The sequence below is a fragment of the Desmodus rotundus genome, chromosome 9, assembly GCF_022682495.2.
Source record: "Desmodus rotundus isolate HL8 chromosome 9, HLdesRot8A.1, whole genome shotgun sequence".
Lineage (NCBI taxonomy): Eukaryota > Metazoa > Chordata > Mammalia > Chiroptera > Phyllostomidae > Desmodus > Desmodus rotundus.
This window is the reverse complement of record NC_071395.1, coordinates 51,853,396-51,874,984: the sequence shown is the minus strand read 5'-3', so window position 1 is coordinate 51,874,984 and position 21,589 is coordinate 51,853,396. Positions and strand designations below refer to the sequence as shown.

At 37.4% G+C, this 21,589-nt stretch overlaps 1 protein-coding gene across 3 annotated transcripts in view; it reads right to left on the bottom strand.

Moving 5' to 3' along the window:
• Window positions 1-21,589, bottom strand: part of PPP3CC (protein phosphatase 3 catalytic subunit gamma) — an 86,157-nt gene that overhangs the window by 49,633 nt on the left and 14,935 nt on the right. For all 3 annotated transcript variants that reach the window (XM_053910578.2, XM_053910580.2, XM_053910579.2), the window contains exons 2-3: window positions 815-1,012; window positions 378-502 (exon numbers count right to left, since the gene is read on the bottom strand). In XM_053910578.2, the coding sequence (XP_053766553.1) occupies window positions 378-502; window positions 815-1,012 (323 nt within the window). The remainder of the gene's footprint in view (window positions 1-377; window positions 503-814; window positions 1,013-21,589) is intronic.

Below are 21,589 nucleotides of genomic sequence, written 5' to 3'. Positions count from 1 at the left end.
GAGTTCATTGCAGCCCAGCAGCTTATGGTCTTATAACTGAGTTCAGCTAATCCAAGCCCCATTGAAGGTGAACAGCAATTTATGTCATTTATATACAGCCTGAACATTACCTTCAAAGAGGAAAGGTAGGAAACATTGAACTTATTTGCAAAGTTGGGTTAACATAGCTGTCTATTTGTCAGACTTTCTACTGGCTAAAAAAAAAAAAAAAAGGAAAATAATGTTTTATATCAATTAAAACATTTTGCTATCACTTTATTGAAAGTAACAAGGTTTATAAATTCTGTCAATGTTCTCATTTTAGTCTTTTTCTACTAAAGAATGGGAAGCAAATTCTTTTAAAAAGACCATATGCTAGTGTCCAGTTTAATTTTTACCTCTATGCTGAAATAGCCTCTGTCCACATAGTCACCCAGAAAGAGGTAGCGTGTGTTACTAGGTGATCCTCCGACTTCAAACAACTTCATCAGGTCAAAGAATTGTCCGTGAATGTCACCACACACTAGGAGAAAAAAGGCACAGCGTGAGGTGAAAAAGTATGTCTTAGGAAAGAAAGGGCATCACATGAGTAGGGGTCACAGTTTAACTTTCAAATCACTTTACTTTTGACTGGGCTGCTCTGGAACTGCTGTCAGTCTATCAGCACCGACAGTCCTTCTAAAAAAATAATGGAACTTCACACTGTATTTCTACAGTGAACAAAAAACACACTAAAAAATTCTCAAACTGCCTCATCATTCCTAGAGAAATGACAACACATTTTGGTTGGTTATTAGCTCAGATGAAAGCGTCGCCACGCAAACACTTCTCCTACCCGTGATAGGAGCATCTACTTCTATCATCGTCTTCTCTTGTCTCAGGATGGCAGCCCCATCGTTGATTATCTTTAGGGCGACTTCCTCCTCCAGTCGCCCTTCCTTCACCAAGTGGTTTTTCAGGACGTCAATTTTAGGTTTCCCATTCTCAAACACTTCCTTCAAAGTCAGCCGTTGGGTTGGAGGAAAGGGGACAGCTACAGAAAGAGAAAAACATCATTTAAAATACTTAAATGTATAGAGAACAACCATGAACACAATTCTTTAATATAATAAATCAAACCTAATATATCACCATGATTTCATACTCATACCACCAGAGCTACATGGGAAAAATTCCAAAGTACTATATATTATGAGTGATTGGTTCTAATTTTTTTGAAGGCCACAGTTAAGATCAGTCATTTAAAAGATATGTATATGTAGGTGTGTATAAAGTAGAATGTTTTTCATATAAACATTAAAGACTTGCAGTTGATTCTACAAATAAGCTAAAAGTGAGACAAGGGACTAGATGATAGGAAGTTTTTGTATCCATGGAAAAGATGTTACAAATAAAGCCTTGGTTAAAGAAAACAAAGGAAAAGAAATCACAACACTAAAAGAACACTTATTTCTTCCAAAGAACTGACCTAGGAAAATAGAAGTTTGTTCCAAAAGTTTAACTTCAGTTCCTTATCAGGAGAACATAGTTGGAGGCTTTATTCTTAAAAGACAGTTACTTAAGATGTTACTGATAACAGGAACACCACTAGAAGAAACATCCCGGAGAATAACCTGCTATCCTAACAGCATGTTCTTGAGAAGAATAGACGTGGGAGGGCTCCTTGTGTTTTCTAATCTGGAAATGCTACCAACAAACTTCAGTCTATGCTGGATATAAAGTGTGTACAACATCATGGTGAATTAGGAGCTTTAACAAAAATCTCTGACATTTTTTAAATTGGCTATCGTCTTCTACTTAACTATGCTACGATGCACTCTACATTCCCTGTGATCTAATAGCCTCAAGTCTATAAACCACCAATTTAAAAGGAAGGGTTCATTTTAACTTGTGATTTGTTTTGTGTCTGGTGGTTCCACTTCTAACTTTATGGAAGTGTTACTAAGAACCAACTTGAGGGCTAGGTGGGAAAGGTGAAGGGAGTAAGAAGTACAAACTGGTCGTTACAGAAGTCATGAGGGTGTAAAGTACAGCACAGGAAACATGGTCAATAACTATGAATGGTGCTGGGTGGGTGGTAGAATTATCAAGAGAATCGCTTCATAAATTATGTAACTGTTTGACTACTATGCTGTGTACCTAAACTAATATAAAATAATACTGAATGTCAACTGTAATTGAAAAAAAAATATTTTAATTTAAAATTTTTAAAAAAGAACTAAGATGAAATCTATAGGCACTTAAAAATTTTTAGACTTGATCTAGCCATTCCATTTTGTATTATTTACAAGTAAAGAAAGTCCTACAATAGGCTTCATGGTGCTCTTAGCTACCACTTGACTCAGTGTGACTATTCTAAGCTCACTGAAAAAATGATAGTCGCTATTTAACCAGGAAATGATGACCTTGAGATAAGAGACCATACATAGCCCCGTCTACCCAGGACAGTCTTAGATTCCAACTGCTCTCCTAGCATGATTGTTAACAGTTCTCCCTGTCGCTTTCAAAGTATTCCAATTCAAAGGATAAATGAGTCTTTGCTATTTAGATGAATTATCAATATACTATTTTAATAGAATAATCTACTTCTTAAAACAAAACAGACCCTGGATGGGTAGCTCATTGGTTAGGGCATTGTCCTGATATGCCAAGACTGTGGGTTTGATCCCCAGTCAGGCGCATACAAGAACCAACCAGTGAATGAATAAATTAGTGGAACAACAAAGCAATGTTTCCCTCTCTCTCTAAAATCAATCAAATTAATTAATTAAAGTAAGACAAAAATAAAATATTATGATGAATCTTTTATTCATCTGGTTGAGTCTCCGAGACAGGGTAAGGTGTAGTCCTGAATAGGTTTCCTTAAATTTTTACTAAAGTTTAATGGCACTATAGTTGTGTTTAACGACAACAACAAAATATTTTATAGTTTAAAGATTCTTACTGAAATATTTTCAGATGAAATTATGCTACTTGATATAACTGTATTAGATACTGGGGGATGGAATAAGCAGTGTTATAGATGCCTGATGTTCACTTGGAAGTTAATAATACTTTTCTCTCTACCATTGTAATATGTTTGAAATCTTTATAATAAAAAAAAAAGTAGAAAGAATTACCAAAAAAAAAAAAAAGAGAGAGAGAGAGAGTGAGTATGAGCTCTAGAGATACTTTCTTTGGACTCCGCTTAATCTAGTTTCTTATAGATGACTTCAGAGGACCACCAGTACTCTGAAATCTTGATCCAAAGAACAGAAAAAAGGAAGATTTCACACTTAATCATTCTCCTTTCTATACTTAATTTATCTTTTTAAACTCTTACTCTCCACCCTTTCCCAGTTTTGAAATGAAGCCCACAGAAAGTCTGCTTCTTTTTAATCTCCCACTTTGTAAATCAAAGAAATTGGTCAACAAACTAAAAACAACATGAAATAAGATAAAATCAAATATGTTGGAATCATCAAAAAAGTACCATAACAGAGACAGTACTGGGCACAAGAAATCCACAGATATTATTTAACTTCTACCAGCAGTATTAATACCAATGAAAACAATTTTTCTCCAGTTGTAATCAAAAGTTCAAAAAACAGAGAACATAGTTTCCTTTATATCATGAAAGTTACGTAAGTACAGGTGACAACAACCTAAGGAGCTCCTAAGGGAGGAATCCAGAGAGATGTTTTTCTTTCTCTCAAACCCTTCACTTGTAATTTACTTAAAACAAAACAAGTGAACAAGTCACTTAGTTAAATGAAAGCAAAAGCAAGGCTGAATCGGATCAAGGGGATTATGCCCAGCTAAGAAAACTGGGACACAGCTGAGCCAGGAACACGGCGAGGAATTCGGATTGGCTTGGGACATGTGTAACAGAAAAGTTTCAGCAGAGTCCTAGATTTTTAGGTTAGGGCAAATAAAATCAGTATCTGTGAAATCAGGAAATAAGAATCTTCATCTTTAAAGGAGTGGGTCCTACCTCACCTCAAGTTACTCCTGGCTAAGTATAGAAGCCCTGAATTCTATCTCCCTTCTTTTAATAGATAGTTCTATCAGCACTAGAGTTGAGGTTGATTCACAGAAGAGTGGCAACAGCCACAGTCCTGAAGAGACTAAAGGAAATCCAGCTAAGTTTAATCACGAAAGGCAACAGCAGAACTTCCCAATGAATCTTTAAATCTCCATTAAAAAAATATGCCCGATACAGAGTAACCATATGTCTATGTATGCCTGTTGTGATATGCCAAGTTTATTTTGTCCTGATGTAAGTATTAGTAGTAACCCCCTTACTCTCAAGTAGCCTGCTTTGAATGACCCATCCAGGAACAACAGTAGAACCAACCAATTTAGATGTTTGGGCCTCAGACTTCTGAATGAGAACCTCTGAGGATCCTGCACGTGATTTGCATCTTAACAGATGCCCCAAGCAATTCTTGTGCAATTAAAATGGTGTTAGAGTACAACAGGATAACGGTTAAAGGAAATTCTAAGTAAAGACACAACTAATCTCAGATATCAGCACCTCTTTTCATCACTTGTCACATAGTCATAGTTGACGAGTCTTCCACCCTTTCTCACAGTATCTGCTGTGGCCACGTGGATACAAGGAGTTTGGAATTTCTGAGGGGGGAAGAGAGACTATAGAGCAGTGCCTTGTAAACGATCTGTGGGAACTCCCCACCCACAATCTGTTAAAACCAATACTTTGTAAAGTGTAATAAAAAATAAATTACTAGAAAAATGATCGCAGGCATAAATGATGTGTCAATGTCAAAGTGCTATAAAAGGTTTTAAATACACAATTTCTGTATTATTGCAGTTACTAACAATTAGTGGATGGACCTGACACAGAGACCATACTTTTAGTAACACTGCTGTGGGTAAACATGGGTTCAGGGGAACAAGTAACGGACCACAGTCAAACTTGGATACTATGGATATGTACACCTTCAAGCCAAGTTTGGAGACTGTAGTAAATCTAATAGACACAAAAGATGATGTTCGACTGACTTCACTACTCACCTCACAATGAATGATAACCTTGCACTACGAACCCAAATCCCTGACAAGTTCATTTCCAACTGTCTTTAATGGCACACAGGATTGCATACAACCTAAACACTTCAACTCTGCAGGCAGATGAACAAGCTGAAGTTTTAGCCTCTAACATCTTATGAACTATAACATAAAGGTTGTTTCTTGCATCCTTTCTTCTGTGACTGTATGTTGCCTCTTTATTCCATTTATAATGTTGTCATTTCCTTTGGATATATTCCCAGAAGTGGAACTGCTGAATCATAAGGCAGTTCCATTTTTAATTTTTTGAGGTAACTCCATATTGCTCTCTATAGTGGCTGCACCAGTCTGCATTCCCACCAACAGTGCACTAGGGTTCCCTTTTCTCCACATCCTCCCAGCACTTGTTGTTTGTTGATTTATCAATGACAGCCATTCTGACAGGGATGAGGTGATATCTCACTGTGGTTTTAATTTGCATTTCTCTGATGATTAGTGCTCTTGAGCATCTTTTCATATGCCTATTGGCCATCTGTATGTCCTCTTTGGAGAAGTGCCTATTCTGGTGCTGTGCCCATTTTTAAGTTGGATTGTTTGTTTTTATGGAGGTGAGTTTTATAAGTTCTTTATAAATTCTGGATATTAACCAAGGACATGCATCTTAAGAGAAAAGACAGGAGGACCCTGCATCCTTTTTACATCATAGCCTCAAACACTACACAGCATTATTCCCACCACACTCAACTGGTTGGAGCACTCACAGCCTGCCGAGTGCAAGGGGAGAGGGAATAGACTCCACCTACTGAAGCAACAAAATTTTGTGAAAGCATGTGGGACTAGAAATACTGCTGTGGCCGTTTCCTGAACATAGAATCTGTTAATACTTTCTGCATTTAGAACAAAAAGAAAAGCCAAGGCATCGATGCCCCTAACAATACCTTCAAATCAGAGCCCATTTTAAGTGGGCCATTCTGTATTTTCCAAGCTATTATTAAATAAGAATACTAACCACTACAGGAAAACACTGAAGTAGATTATTCTCAAATGTTTCAAAATAATTTAGGATGCCACATTGAAATTGTGTGTACTAAATATTTTCTGACTTACCAGCTGTCAAAACAAAACAAAGAACTCATGATTTTTCCTACTAAATAAACAAAAGGGATAAAAATGCAAAAATAAAGTACTGATGTAAAGCATGTATTTTAGAAATATTTGATTCAAAATAAAATGTAGTTTCCATTGGAAGTGACTAGTAACTCCTGATTACATTAGCTCTTAAATTCTAAAATACATATGAAAATAAGAAAACAAAAATAAAAGTTCTCACCATAAAAACTATAAATGATTGACAAGAACTCATCAAGTCTCCTCAAGGAATTTATTCAAGTAATTTTAAAAAATATTTTATGTATTTACTTTTAGAGAGAGGGGAAGGGAGGGAGAAAGAGATGGAGAGAAACATCACTGTGTGGTTGCCTCTCACATGGCCCCCACCCAGGCATGTGCCCTGACTGGGAAGTGAACTGGTGACCCTTTGGTTCACAGCCCGTGCTCAATCCACTGAGCTACATCAGCCAGGGCTCATTCAAGTAATTTTATTGAAAACTGCTACTATGTGCTAGACACTGTTCTATGTGCTAGTAATAGACTTTTGATCAAAATAAATATCTTAATACATAAATCATAAAATATTCCCTTCTAAATGCTATAATTTACTTACTTATACCATAATCCATTTAACCAATATCCAATTTTTGGAAATCTCAGTTATTGTTACATATTTTGCTGTTAGAATGTCTGTAATAGATTATATTTTCCAAAAATGGCTGCAAAAATATGTTCCAGTCCATGTACACTTCTGCAATGCGACACCGTTTCTCCTCTATCAAGAAGTGGAGCCTAGGAGAACCAAGATGGTGGCGTAGAGACACACTCTGCGCCTCCTTGCACAACCAGAACTGACAGAAAATCAAACGGCAAGGAAGTCCAACACCAAGGAAATAAAAAATAAACATTCATCCAGAAATAAAAAATAAACATTCATCCAGACCGGTAGGAGGGGCAGAGAGGACTCGCGTGGCCGTGGAGGGACCGAGACTGGCGGAGTGTGGGACGAACGGGGCAGGCAGTCTGACCACTAGCAGACTCTGTGGCCCTACATTCGCGCAGATAAACCGAGAGGGCCGGACTCAGTCGCGGAGAATGGGGCAGGCAGAGCGGCGGGTAGCACCCCGCGGCCCCACATTCATGCACAGACAAACCAGACAAATGGCGGGGAGCGAAGCAGACCGCGTAACCCAGGGCTCCAGCTCGGGGAAATAAAGCCTCAAACCTCTGATTGAAAGCGCCCATGGGGGTTGGGGCAGCAGGAGAGACTCCCAGCCTCACGGGAGAGGTCGTTGGAGAGACCCACAGGGGCCTAGAGTGTGCACAAGCCCACCCACTTGGGAACCAGCACCAGAGGGGCCAAATTTGATTGTGGGTAGCGGAGTGAAAGATTGAAATCCCGAGGGGAGTGAAGTGGGCGCCATTGCTCCCTCTCGGCCCCTCCCCCACGTACAGCCTCACAGTGCATCAACCAGCGTTACCCCGCCCCCGGAGAACACCTAAGGCTCCGCCCCTTTAAGTAACACACGCCAAGACAAAAAAAAAAAGGCCCAAATGACAGAACACTTCAAAGCTCCAGAAAAAATACAACTAAGCGAGGAAGAGATAGCCAACCTATCAGATGCACAGTTCAAAACACTGGTTATCAAGACACTCACAGAACTGGTTGAATCTGTTCGAAAACCAGATGAAAAAATGAAGCCTATGCTAAGAGAAACAAAGGAAAATGTACAGGGAACCAATAGTGATGAGAAGGAAACTGGGACTCAAATCAACGATGTGGACCAGAAGGAAGAAAGAAACATCCAACCAGAAAAGAATGAAGAAACAAGAATTCGGAAAAATAAAGAGAGGCTTAGGAACCTGCAGGACATCTTGAAACGTTCCAACATCCGAATTATAGGGGTGCCAGAAGGAGAAGAGGAAGAACAAAAAATTGCAAACTTATTTGAACAAATAATGAAGGAGAACTTCCCTCATCTGGCAAAGGAAATAGACTTCCAGGAAGTCCAGGAAGCTCAGAGAGTCCCAAAGAAGCTGGACCCAAGGAGGAACACACCAAGGCACATCATCATTACATTACCCAAGATTAAATGCAAGGACCTACATCCAAGATTACTGTATCCAGCAAAGCTATCATTTAGAATGGAAGGGAAGATAAAGTGCTTCTCAGATAAGGTCAAGTTAAAGAAGTTCATCATCACCAAGCCCTTATTATATGAAATGTTAAAGGGAGTTACCTAAGAAAAAGAAGATCAAAAATAGGAACAGTAAAAATGACAGCAAACTCACAGTTATTAACAACCACACCTAAAACAAAAACAAGAGCAAACTAGGCAAACAACTAGAACAGGAACAGAACCATAGAGATGGAGATCACATGGAGGGTTGTCAATAGGGGAGTGGGAGGGGGAGGGAGGGGAAAGGTACAGAGAATAAGTAGCATAGATGATAGGTGGAAAATAGACAGGGGGAGGGTAAGAATAGTGTAGGAAATGTAGAAGCCAAAGAACTTATAAGTATGACCCATGGACATGAACTATAGGGGGGGAATGTGGGAGGGAGGGGGTGGGCAGGATGGAGTGGAGTGAGGAGGGGAGAAATGGGACAACTGTAATAGCATAATCAAAAATATATTAAAAAAAAAAGAAGAAGTGGAGTCTAATTCCTCTCCCCTACACCCAAGCTAGCCTTAGTGACTTGCTTTAACCAACACATTTCAACAGAAGTGACTCTCGGCTTCTGCCCTGGTCTCCTGGAATGCTTGCCCTCCGTGACAGCAGGTGCTCCCATCAATAATCCCAGTGGAACCAGGCTTTGGGTGATCTCAGCCCAGGGATACTCACTTTATTCGAGCTTAAGTAAACACTACAAATATTGGGTTGGCTAAAAATTCCAAATGGATTTTTCAGTAAATTAAAAGACACATTTTTCATTTTCACCATTAACTTGGATATTTTGAGTATTTCGGCTATCTCCTACATGATATAATGTTGATTTTTCTCAATTAATGTCTCAATTGATTGCTATCAACTTCAACTGGCCTATCTGACTGTGGAGCATGGTACAGTGAGAAACCTTCAGCACGCAACTTCACAAACCACTTGGGCACATTCGATCAGTCACAGCACCTTCTCCGTACACTGCACAAATCACTTTTTGCCTTTCAGTTGTGTTTTTACCTTTCTTGAAGTAATAAAGCATAATATGCTGAAAATGTTACATATTTTCCTCCATCTTCAATAGTAAAACACCTACACAAAAATTCGCCAATTTTGATAAGGTTTTTTTTTAATGTACACTGATATGACAGCTGTCACAATACAATTTAACAAAATTGTTTTGAATGAAGTTAAAGACAACTAAAGTGCTATTAGAGCACATCTTACAGAAAAACCAAATGAACTTTTTGGCCAACCCAATATTTACAAGCACTTACTATGTGGCAAACGCTAAATAGGCTCTTGGGATCATCAATTTAAAAAAAATTCTGCATGGCAAGGGTAAAAGAATACCATCCCAAAGATGCAATGAAAGAGCAAAGCACTGATAATGAAAGATTCAAAAGACATTTTATGAAGCTAACAAAAATAAAAAACAAGACAACATGGCCTCTATGTAATAGCAACATATGGCAACAGTAAGACGAAAGATGGATGGTTCAGAAAGGGAGGAATTGCTGGGACAGAGCAAAGAGCAGAAATCAAACTGCTAAAAATAAAATATGTAACATGGAAGACAAACTAGAGAAGTACTTTTAGAATGCCAAGGGAAAGGACACGTATAAAAATAACGAGAGATGACATAGACAGAATAGAGGATAGAGCCAAAATAAGAGTCAATGATATTTCTGAAGGAATAAACTAGAACCAAGGTGACAGGGAAAATACTCAAAATAAATTAAGTAACTTTCCTGAGCTAGAAAGGTTTGTTTAAACTAATTAAACTGGATTTCTGTGTTTCAAGAAAAGCTAATGGAGAGTCACATTCTCAAAAATATTTTGAATTACAAGGATAAAGAAAAAAATTCACAATGGTCTACAGATTTTTTTCTGAAACATTACACTTTAACATCACTGTTATAACATGTATAGAACTCCAAGGACAAAAGGTTGTGACCTGTAAATTTTGCACCCAGACCATAATATACACTACGGGTGAAGGTTATAGAAAAACACCCACAGAATCAAAGGGACTACCTCAACGCTTTAGTTAATGTTCCATTTCTTGATTTGGATGCTGGTTATACACGTGTGTTCCCTTTGTGAAAAACTCACCAAGCTGTATATTTAGAGTTTGTGCACTTTTGTATACTTAATGGAATAGGAAAGAGACAGAGAAAAAAAGAAAGGAAAGAAAGAGGGAGGGAGGGAGAGTGGGAAGAAGAAAGAAAGGAAAAAGAAAGCACTCCCCCTTATCTGTCTAAATTGATTCACTCGCTGAGGGCTCCTGACAGCTGAATTTTTAAGGTATCTTGTATATTATTATTATACTTAATAGACCATTATGATTAATAGAGTGAGAAACCTCAGTCTATCAGTTTCAACAGGGAACTACTACTGCACTGAGCTCCAGTATCAGTCTGCGTCTTCAGCTGAGACAGTCTGGCATTATAGTTATACAGTATAAGAGGCCAGAAGAGGTGAGAGGAGGCACACAGTGCTCTGTTTTACTTTTTAAGTTCTTTTAAAACCACTTTTCAAAGCATTTTCTTCTACTGAGCTACTGTTCCCCATAGGGAGGCCAGAGCCATGGGTGTCTTGTCTCAAGGAGCAAGAGGGATTAAGAAGAGCCAATGGAACCAGTGATGTCCTCGGTCCTGTGATGGTAACAATAACATACAAGACACTGTAAAAAGTCAGCTGTCAGGAGCCCTTAGGGAGTGAATCAATTCAGACAGACAATGGAGTTCTTTCTTTCTTTCCTTTTTTACTATTCTATTAAATATTGATTATAAACTTTCATATATGTGTACAAATACATATATATACACATGCATACATATGCAAAAATTTAAAAATAAAAGGCACATTTATAATCTAAAACATTCATATAGAATCAGTGAAGTTATTTTTAAAGGTTAGGATCCAAAAAAACTACTAGGTGATAAATAATATGTCAAATAACTTTTATTTTACATCTACAAGTGTTTCAATGTTAACTCTACTTAAAAATAAGTCCATAACAGTATATTCTAAACTATGACTAAGCAATGTGTTAGAAAAGGCAGTAAGGAAATATACCTCAGTATTAGGTCTAGGTAACAGAATTGCAAATTATTTTATTCTTCCTATTTTTCTATTTTTAAACTTTCTCCAATGACTCTATATTACTTTTATAATACAAAATATATGTTTAAGAAGTCAGTATAATTATTTCACCTACTACATAATCATCATAATATTTCTTTTATGTGAACAATAAAAATTGAAACAAAATGATAAAAGCATAAATAAGTATATTTGGAATATAGATGGTTTTGGTTTTTTCTATCTGCTTTGTCCTACATTCCATTTTTTTTCAAATTTTATAAACTTTATTAAAAGAAAAATAACAGATGCCAAGGGCAAAAAAAGGCAATTACACTGGCAATAACTTTCCATATGGTAATCAGTTTTATACATAAATAAGACTTTCCTCAGATCAGCAGAGCTGACTCTTAATAATATTAAAAAATTCAACCTCAAATTTAAGTTACACCTATAAACAACCAGGAGTTACTAAGACAACACAGAGGAAATTCTGTGGCTTATGATTCAAAACATTAAAAACACATATGGTAGGCAGGAAGTAGACACTCCCTGGCCCATTATATACACACACCTTCTCCCAATTAGTCCATCAAACAATAATCTGGGTACTGTTGTGAAAGAAGTCTGCAAACATAATTAAGGTCCCCAATCAGCTGACCTTAAAATAGGGAGATTATCCAGGTGGGCCTGACAGAAGACCTTTAAATCTAGATCTAGAGATCAGATTTGTAGGATTTCAGAGACTTGAAATACGAGAGGGATTCGAAGTGCAAGTTCTCCATGGTTGGCTTGAAGACAGAAGAGGCCACAAAGCAAGGGATGCAGGCAGCCTCTAGGAGCTGGGAGTGGTCCCTGGTTGATGGCCAGCAAAAAAAAGTAGGGACTTCAATACTATCACCCCAAGGAACTGCCAACAACCTGAATGAGCTTAAGAGCAGATTCTTCCCCCAGAGCCTCCACATGAAGTGGTGCCTGGAGGGCACTTTGATTTCTGTCTTTGAAGCCCTGAGCAGAGAAGTCCATGCCAGAACTATACTCTGACTCACAGGACTGTGTGCTAAAAAATGGTGTTTATAAAAAAATTTTTAAATTGATTTGAGAGAGAGGAAGGAAGGGGAGAAGAGAAGGAAGGGAAGGAGGAAGGGAGGGGAGAGAGAGATTTGTTGTTCCACTTATTTGTGCATTCATTGGTTCCCTGATAGATTCTGGTAGGTGCCCTGACCAGCAATCAATCCTGCGATCTGGGCGTATGGGGACGATGTTCTCAGCAAGGGAGCTACCCGGCCAGGGGGAAAATGGTATTAAGACACTGTTTGTGCTAATTTGTTACACAGCAACAGAAAATACAGATTTTTTAAAGTCAAAGTTTTTTCCTAAGGCTTTTTTCAACAATTACAAATACACTTTTATGTACACAAGAAACTAACACCAGCTACCTCTTAGAATTTAAACAAAAGTTGCAACCTTTGTATTTTTATAATACAAAAAATATATTTAAGAAGTCAGTATAACTATTTCATGTACTACATAATCACAATAATATTTCTTTTAAGTGAACAATAAAAATTGGAAGAAAATGATAAAAGCATAAGCAAGAGTATTTGGACTATAGATGGTTTTGGTTTTTTCTATCTGCTTTGTCCTACATTCTAATTTCTCCAATTTTATAAACTTTATTAAAATAAAAATAACAGATGCTGTTTTATGACTCATAAAACAGATAAACTGAACCAAACTGAGCCACACACGCACCACAGACCAAACTCAAACTCCTTCTACCACCGGGTCCTTCCGAGCCTTCTGTTGGCTGATACCTCAGGCAAACTATTGTAACAGTAACGGCACAGATGCTAGATCTGCTCTAACACTACCGCTTCAAGTTCTAGCAACTCATCTAGTCCACAAATTCTAACTAATCCTTGTCTAGATTATAAACCTCTCCCCCAAATTTTACAGTCCCGAATCAAACCACAGTGTCCAATGAGTAGCCTTTCTGAACTGCCCCCCTTTTTGAGGAGATCCTTAGTGCCTCTGGTTCTCTCTGCTTGTTTTAGCGAGTTAAATAAACCTAACTTTTTTCTTTACAAATTAACTCTTAATGGGCTTTGGCACATTTTTTTTTAACAACTGGCACTTCCACTAAGACTCAGCTGGCCTCCTTGTTTCTGGGGAGACCCACGACTTTGTAAGTATGCACACACTTGATTTCCGCCTATTCAAGGCCACCCTGCCTGACAGTGAGGTATCTGAGCTTCAATAATTTTATTGGGCACTTCAGGGTCAAGGGGATATTTGGGTCCTCTGACTTTAAATCTTATCTGATTGTACTGTTCATGAGTGAAATCTGGCTTCTACCTAATTAATGGCACTCCTATCATCTGCCTGCCTGTTTAGTATCTTGAGCACCATTCGCCTCTAAGACAAAGTCCACAGGCCGAGAGGACACACATGGGCCTAATAATGGCGTCTCTGCCAGCCAGCCCTGAAGGCTGCTGAGTTCAGAAGGTCTCACAAGACCAGTACACTAGACAAACTTTGCACTGGGTCACTTTTCTAAAACTTCCTAAGGACTTTTCTTTGCCCTTAGAATCCTGAGAAGTGTTTTGCTTCATTCTGTCTGCCTGGACCTGAGGTTCTGATGGGCCCCCAATTAATGTCAGCTGATCTTTGGTGTCCCTTCCCATCTTATGGAGACACAGGACTGCAAAAGCAACACCCTTCCTTACCAATCCCTGCAGGTCACACGGAGTTTTCTCAGCCTGAATCTGTCTCCTCTGTGCCTCCTCTGCTTCATTCACATTTTCAGATTATAAATGTAACTCAATAAACAGCATAATTTTACAAAAAAATTGAATTACAAATGATCACTTGGGGAACTTTTAACATGAATAAGATTGTTTATTTGAGAGGCACCTTAAAACAAACAAAAATAACCCCCAAATTCTGAATATCCAATGATCTGCATTCTTTAATATGAGGAGGGTTCCATATGCAACTCAAATTCCAAAACCGCCTCCCTGAAAGAAGCCTAAGCCCTGGGATGAAAAGAGCTGTTTACTGAACTCGGGCTTGCGCAGGCTTCCCCGATCTCGGCCATCGAGTGCCTGTGTAGATGCGCCTAGAGATGCAAAGCCTGGAAAAGGCTAAAGGCATCACCCTGGAGAGAATTTAGAGATTAAATAATTCTGAAGAAACAATGAAAAACCCTTATAATTTGTAACTTTCTGGAAGATTCCTCAGGTGGCAGGATTTTTCTAACATGTAGAACTTCCCTCTCATTCAACCTTTAACTTTAACAATGTCCTTCGGTTATACTGACTTTGAAGGACTGACATTCCTTCAAATGTACAGGAAGACAGAGGGGTGTGAATGCATAGCATCAGATGTGTCTTTGCTTATCTAGGGATGAAGGGAATAATTTTGTTCCAAAATAAGAAATGTCTGTGTTAATACGTTGTTAGCTAATGCTATGGTGGTAATCATTTTGCAATATATGTGTATCAAATCAACATACTATCACCTTAAACTTACATTAATGTTGTATGTCAATTATATCTCAATAAAGCTGAGGTAGGGGAGAGAAATTTCTGCATGTGCTAAGATATGAAAGAATACAGTGAAAGACAAATTCAATAGTATACCATGAGTGTAGAAGGTGGGGGAATAACCACACTTCATTTGTCTGGGTTTGTAATGCTACAAAAAAAAACATCTCAAGGGAGAAATAAAATACGTAAAATTTTTGACAGAACTGATCAAATGTGAGAGGTTTATCATAATAAAGGTCTTTATAGATCCTTTAAATGTAAATTCTGTCATGAATAATAAACAAATAGAGTAAAACCAGAATTTTATTTTTTGTTAAAAGAGCAAAATTATTATGTGCCCAGATAAGACATTTCCTAAGTCAGGGGTGTCAAACTCATTTTCACGGGGGGGCCACATCAGCCTCGTGGTTGCCTTCAAAGGACCGAATGTAATTTCAGGACTGTATAAATGTAACTGCTCCTTAACTAGGGGCAAGGAGCTCGGCGCTGCCGCCGGGCAGAAACAAGGTGCTGGGCCAGATAAAACAAGGTGGAGGGCTGGATTCGGTCCACGGGCCTTGTGTTTGCCACCAGTGTCCTAAATCATCAAAATACTCTGTTAACTCTGTGCTTTTTGACATACTCAAAAATCTTTTCTGAAGTTCCTCACTTTCGGAAAAAAGTTACCATTCCTAATAATCACTGCCACTTATCACCGTGTTTTTAAAGATACTTATACTGCCTGTAACTATCTCCTCCCCTGGGACAATCGTGGCCTATCACAGGGCAGTTCCCGAGTCTGTCCTTCTCCAAGTTCCGAATGATAAAACTGTTAAGATTTTCTTACACCTACAATGTCGTTGGGTTTATACTAAAAGACCATTAAGTAACACAAAGATTTGGTCCTTCATCTTGTTAAAATGTTGTTAAAAGATTATAGAAACTATTCATTTTGTTTGGCATTCTCCAAGTTTTAATTAACTCAAAAATATTGTGAGAACTCTTTGCTTTATTAAAATTGAGTAAAAAGAAAAAAACTGGATACATAAAATGGGAAGTTCTGCCTTCCTAAGTTGATCATATATAAGTAAAATGTGTTAAAAGTAAATATGCTTCGATGTTTGTCTTTTAGATTAAAAGAAACAACATACACTCCCATACAAAGATGACACGTTACCTGTCTACAACAAGATTCATCGTTATGTTTAAATAAGCTGTATTGGTGAAATTCATAGAATAAGTCAAAGGATGAGATTTGTCAATGGTCCTCTCTGTTCATAACATGTTCTTACGTTCAGCATCATCAGTGACTTACTCCTTATAAAACTGAATACGGACTTTAAGAGAGGTTCCACTCTCTTGCATTCTGATAATAACAATTAATAAGACAAATTAACTAAAGCTTATAGAACACCACGCACAAATAGTTTGTTTCTTCCTTGCATTCACCTAAAATTGCCAGCTATCATCTAAAGATCAGAAATTGAATCTTGTGGAGACATCATGAGCTTCTATAACGGTATGTATCATGCACTCATAACTACTGATGCTACACAGAATTCATTATGTATATTGCCGGCATCATTGCTATAGACAGACATTGTGACTGAACCAGGATTTCCAGACTGTTTTGGTCTAAAAGCCGAAGACAATGTGAACAGACTGTTTACATCCAAGACTGTCAGAGCACTTCCTCCCAGATGTCAGGAGCCACTGCCTACCATGCATGTTGCATGATTTTGCCCTTTAGTCTCTTGGCTATTTTCTTCTCTCTATCAGGTGGTCCAAGACTCTAGACTATAAATAAACACTCTGTCCTTTACTCCTAGTACTACCAAGACCTTTACCCCCGACAATCAGCAAATAATAGGACTAATTTTTAGATACTGGCAATGGTAAATAATCCATATTAAAGGGGGAAAATTACTTGGATACCAAAGGAAAATCCAAATAAATATGGGATATATGGGACATCATTTCCAACTTTAATAATAATCCTTGTTTGAGGTTTTGTCTGTTGCACATGCCATGTGTGTGTGGCCACCGGGGCCTTACATGCTGCAGTCAGCCATTATCATGCCAGATGATTTGACAAATGATAATCTAAGAAAAAGAACAAAATGGACTGGTGCTTACGGAAGCCCGAATTACTACCACCAAAAGCTTGGTAAACTTTCACCGCCTATCTAATCATGGTTCAGGTCTTGATGGATCACTTCCCCTAAACGATAACTCCTCCGGCTTAGTTAACAAATGATCAGAAGCAGACACTGAGAACTCAAACAGAAACCACAAATGGCTCACCAATGCTCAGAAAAATACGACTTGTAGAACAGATAAACTGAACTGAACCGAACCAAACCACGTGTTACAGACTACTTGAGCTCACACCATTTTTAGTGTCAGCCCATTGGCTACAACACAGTAAGCACACTGAACTGACAGAAACTCCTCAGGGACTCGTGTGTCCTGAAGATAAAACCACTGACTGCTCCAGTAACTCACCTAAACGACATATTCTAGCCAATCCCTGCCCAGACTCCTAACCTCCACCCTGAAATCACTTTATGACTAACCCCAGCTCCGAAAACCCTACATATCCCCTTTCCTAACTCCCTCCTTCTGAGAGGCCCCACAGCAATTCTGCTTTTATTTCTTGCTGCAGCAACCTAAATAAATTTAACTTATTTTTGACTACAGATATGTTCTTGGTAGTCTCTGCTGGTGGGCCTTAACATCCCCAAGGTAGGGAACTGGTGGCCCAGAATTAGGAATAGGAAGAAGACTTTTTGCTACATACCTTTACAACTTTTATGCCATGTTATTGTATCGCTTATTCAAAAACACCAATTAGAATTTAGAAATGTATACAACTCTATTATAAATGATTCAATCAACAGTAATACTACCAATATTCAATCCAGCTTCAATTCACCCAGGAATCAGGGTATGCTGGGTATCAGCAGAGAGGAAAATTCACCACCTGTTTCTACACGGCTAGAAAGATTACAGACATCAGTAAGAGTATCAATACATCATCAACAGATCTTTGTGTCAAAATTCAAACTCTCTTGTGTGGCAACTAATGTGAACCAATTTTCACTAGACGATGTGTTCATTAAAATCAAATTTAAAGACTCTTTAACCTGTCATTAAATAACCTCATAAGTAGAGCTATGCTTGATAAATACGGCTTATACTGTGCCGTGAATAAAGTGAAGGTTTAAGACTATTTTAAAACTTTTTTTAAATTCTCAAACATAGAATTTACAAAAGTAGAACAGCATAATGAATATCCGTGTTGTATGAACTATCAACTTTCTGCTAATCCTCAAACTGCTCTTCATTGAAAGGTTTCTCTAAATCAAAGATACCGTATACTCAATGCAAAAGAATTTTTAAAAAACTAAGCACAAAAAACCAAAAACAAATCTCTTGGAATGTCATTAACCAAAGACAACCACTGTTAAACTTTGGTGTATATCTTCATATTTTTAATATTTAAATGTTATTTTATAATGTTATACTATACAATCTCATAATCTATCTTTTGAATTTTATATTAAACACTAAAATTTTATCACACCAACAGATACTCTACAATATAATTTTCAGAGTCTGCATTATGGAGATAATATAATTCCCCTAACTAATCAGCTATTATTAAACACTGAAGTTATTCTTTTTCTTTACTTTTTTTGTGATTATGAATAATGTGGCAACGAGTATCTTTGTTCATACTTCTGTGAGCTTGTTTATTGTCCATCTGAATTTATCCATTTACAAATTAACTATAAACATATCTTTTGCTCTTTTTCTTTTTGCCCATATGAGCAGTTCTTAACTATGTAAAAGATGACTAGAAATACACCCACATACTAAAGAGCAAAACTTTTTTTCCCTAAAGCAAACTTTTAAAAGGAAGTATTTCAACTCCAGGCAATATTTCAAAGTCAATTTTATCTTTCTAAAGCAAACTGCTAATCCCTCATTCATAAGGAATCTCCATTTACTTCCTTCTTTCAGGTTTACAATTCGATTTTGCAGTAGCCTGTCACCTGCTATCTCATTTCAGCCAAAATAAGTCATTGGCACTAACTTCTGTGTTAATTTTAAAGTATAGCTTCCAACACTTCTTTTTTTAAAATAAGATTTATTGAGCCCTGGCCAGGTGGCTCGGTTGGTTGGAGCTTCATCCTGTGCTTCAAAAGGTTGCAGATTCAATTCCCGGTCATGGCACATACCTAGGCTGGGGGTTCAATCCCCAGTCAGGGTGCATGCAGAAGACAACTGATTGATTTTTCTCTCTCTCTCACTCTCCCTCTCTCTAAAATCAATAAACATATCCTCAAGTGAGAATTAAAAGAAAATAATAAGCTTTACTGAGGATTTTTTTAGGTACAATAAATCACATCCACTGAAGTGTGCAGTCTGATAAGTTCTAACGTGTGTACGTATTTGTCAAACCACAACCACAGTCAAGACACAGAACATTTCCATTACCCCTAAAAGCACCTCCCCTCTGCGGCCAGCATCAGGCAACCACTAGTCTGCTTTCCAATTTCTGTCAATACAGAAAAATCTGCACTTTGTAGTTTTATATAAATGGAGCTGTCCAGTATAGTCTTTTGTGTCTGGGTTTTTTCACTAAGCATAATGATTCTGTGAGTCCTTCATGCCACTGCATATATCACTAGCTTGTTTTTTGTTTCTTTTTTTATTGCTGAGTACTACTCCATTGTGAGAATACACATATACCATATCATGGTTATCTGTTTACCTGTTGAATATTTCATGGTTTTGGCTATTATGACTAAAGTTGGTATAAACATTTGTGTAAAAAACGTTATGTTTTCATTTCTCTTGGGTAAATACCTAGGAGTGGAATGCCACAGTAGTACTGGAAATACATAATTAACATATTAAGAAACCACCAAGTAATTTTCCCATGTAGTTATAGTACAACTTTACATTCCCACCAGCAGTGTGAGTTCCAGTCACTTCACATCCTTGTCAAAACTTGGTAATTGTCTTTTTAATTTCAGCCAATCTAATGATTATGTAGTGGTATTTTATTGTGGCTTTAATTTGCATTTCCCCAACTGGTAATGATGTTGAATATATTTGTGATGGCTATTGGCCATTTGTTTATCTTCATTTGTGACTTGTCTGTTCAAATCTTTTGTCTATTTTTTAATTCTGCTGATTGTCTTCTTATTCGTGAATTATAAGTTCTTTATATGGTCTTGATATAAGTCCTCTGTAAAACATATATGATGTGAATATTTTCTCCCAGTCTGTGGCTTTCCTTTTTATTTCTCAACGAAACATATTCAGAAGAACAGAAGATTTTAATTTTGATGAAGCACAATTGTCAGTTTTTAGGGTGCATGCTTTTTGTGACCTGAGAAAACTAACCCAAAGTCACAAAGATTTCTCCTGTTTTCTTTTACAAGTGTATAAAAATAGTAACTGTTTCAGCTTTTACATTTAGGTCTATGATCCATTATTAATTGATTTTTGTGTAGGGTGAGTGCAGATTTCATTTTTTCCCTATGGATATCCAGTTATCCCAACACCATTTGTTGTAAAGTTTTTCTTTCCACTGCTCAATTGCTTTGTCAAAAATCAATTGACCATTTAAGTGTGTGTCTATTTCTATACTCTTTTATTTTATTGATCTATATGTCTATCCTTGTATCAGTACCACTATCTTGATTACTGTACTTTATAGTAAGTCTTGAAATCAGGTAGTGTAAGTCCTTCAACTTTGTTCTTCCTTTTTAAAATTGGTTTGCTTATTCTCAATCTTTTTCATCTTTATGTAAATTTTAGAATCAGCTTACTGATTTCTACTTTAAAAATCTTATATTTTCTAAAGATTTTATTTATTTATTTTTAGAGAAAGGGGAAGGAAGAGAGGGAGAGGAATAATGTGTGGTTGCCACTCGTGTGCCTCCTACTGGGTACCTGGCCCACAACCCAGGCATGTGCCCTGATTGGGAATCGAACCAGCGACCCTTTGCTTCACAGTCTGGTGCTCAATCCGCTAAGACACACCAGCCAGGGCCTTATTCATATTTTGACTGAGATTACATTGTTTCTATACACTGTCTGGGGAACTGACATTCTAACAACATTGTGTTGTCTGATCCATGATCATGATAGGCCTCTCCTTATATTTAGCTCTTACACTTCTCTCAGCAATGTCTTGCGGTTTTCGGTGAAGAGATTTTATATCTATTTATCAAATTTACTCCTAAGTATTTACATTTTTGGTAAACGTAAGTGAAATTTTTAAAAATTTCATTTCCCACTTGTTTGCTGATAGTACATAAAAACACAACTGATTTTTGTACATTCACTTTGTATCCTCTGACCTAAATTCAATTATTAATCATTATTGGGTAGATTCCTCAGGATTTTCTACGTAAACAATCTCGTAATTTGTAAATAAAGACAATTTTACTTCTTCCTTTCCAATCTATATGCCTTTTAGTTCTAGTTCTTGCCTTATTTCAATGGCTAGGATTACAATGCTAAATACAAGCAGCAAGAAAAACCATCCCTGCCTTTTTCCTAATTCTAGGGGAAAAGCAGCCAATATTTTACCATTAAGTATGACATCAACTGTAGGCTTTTCATAGATGATCATCCATTGAGGAAATTCTCCCTATTCCTGGTTTTCTGAGAGGTCTGTTTGCTTAAATC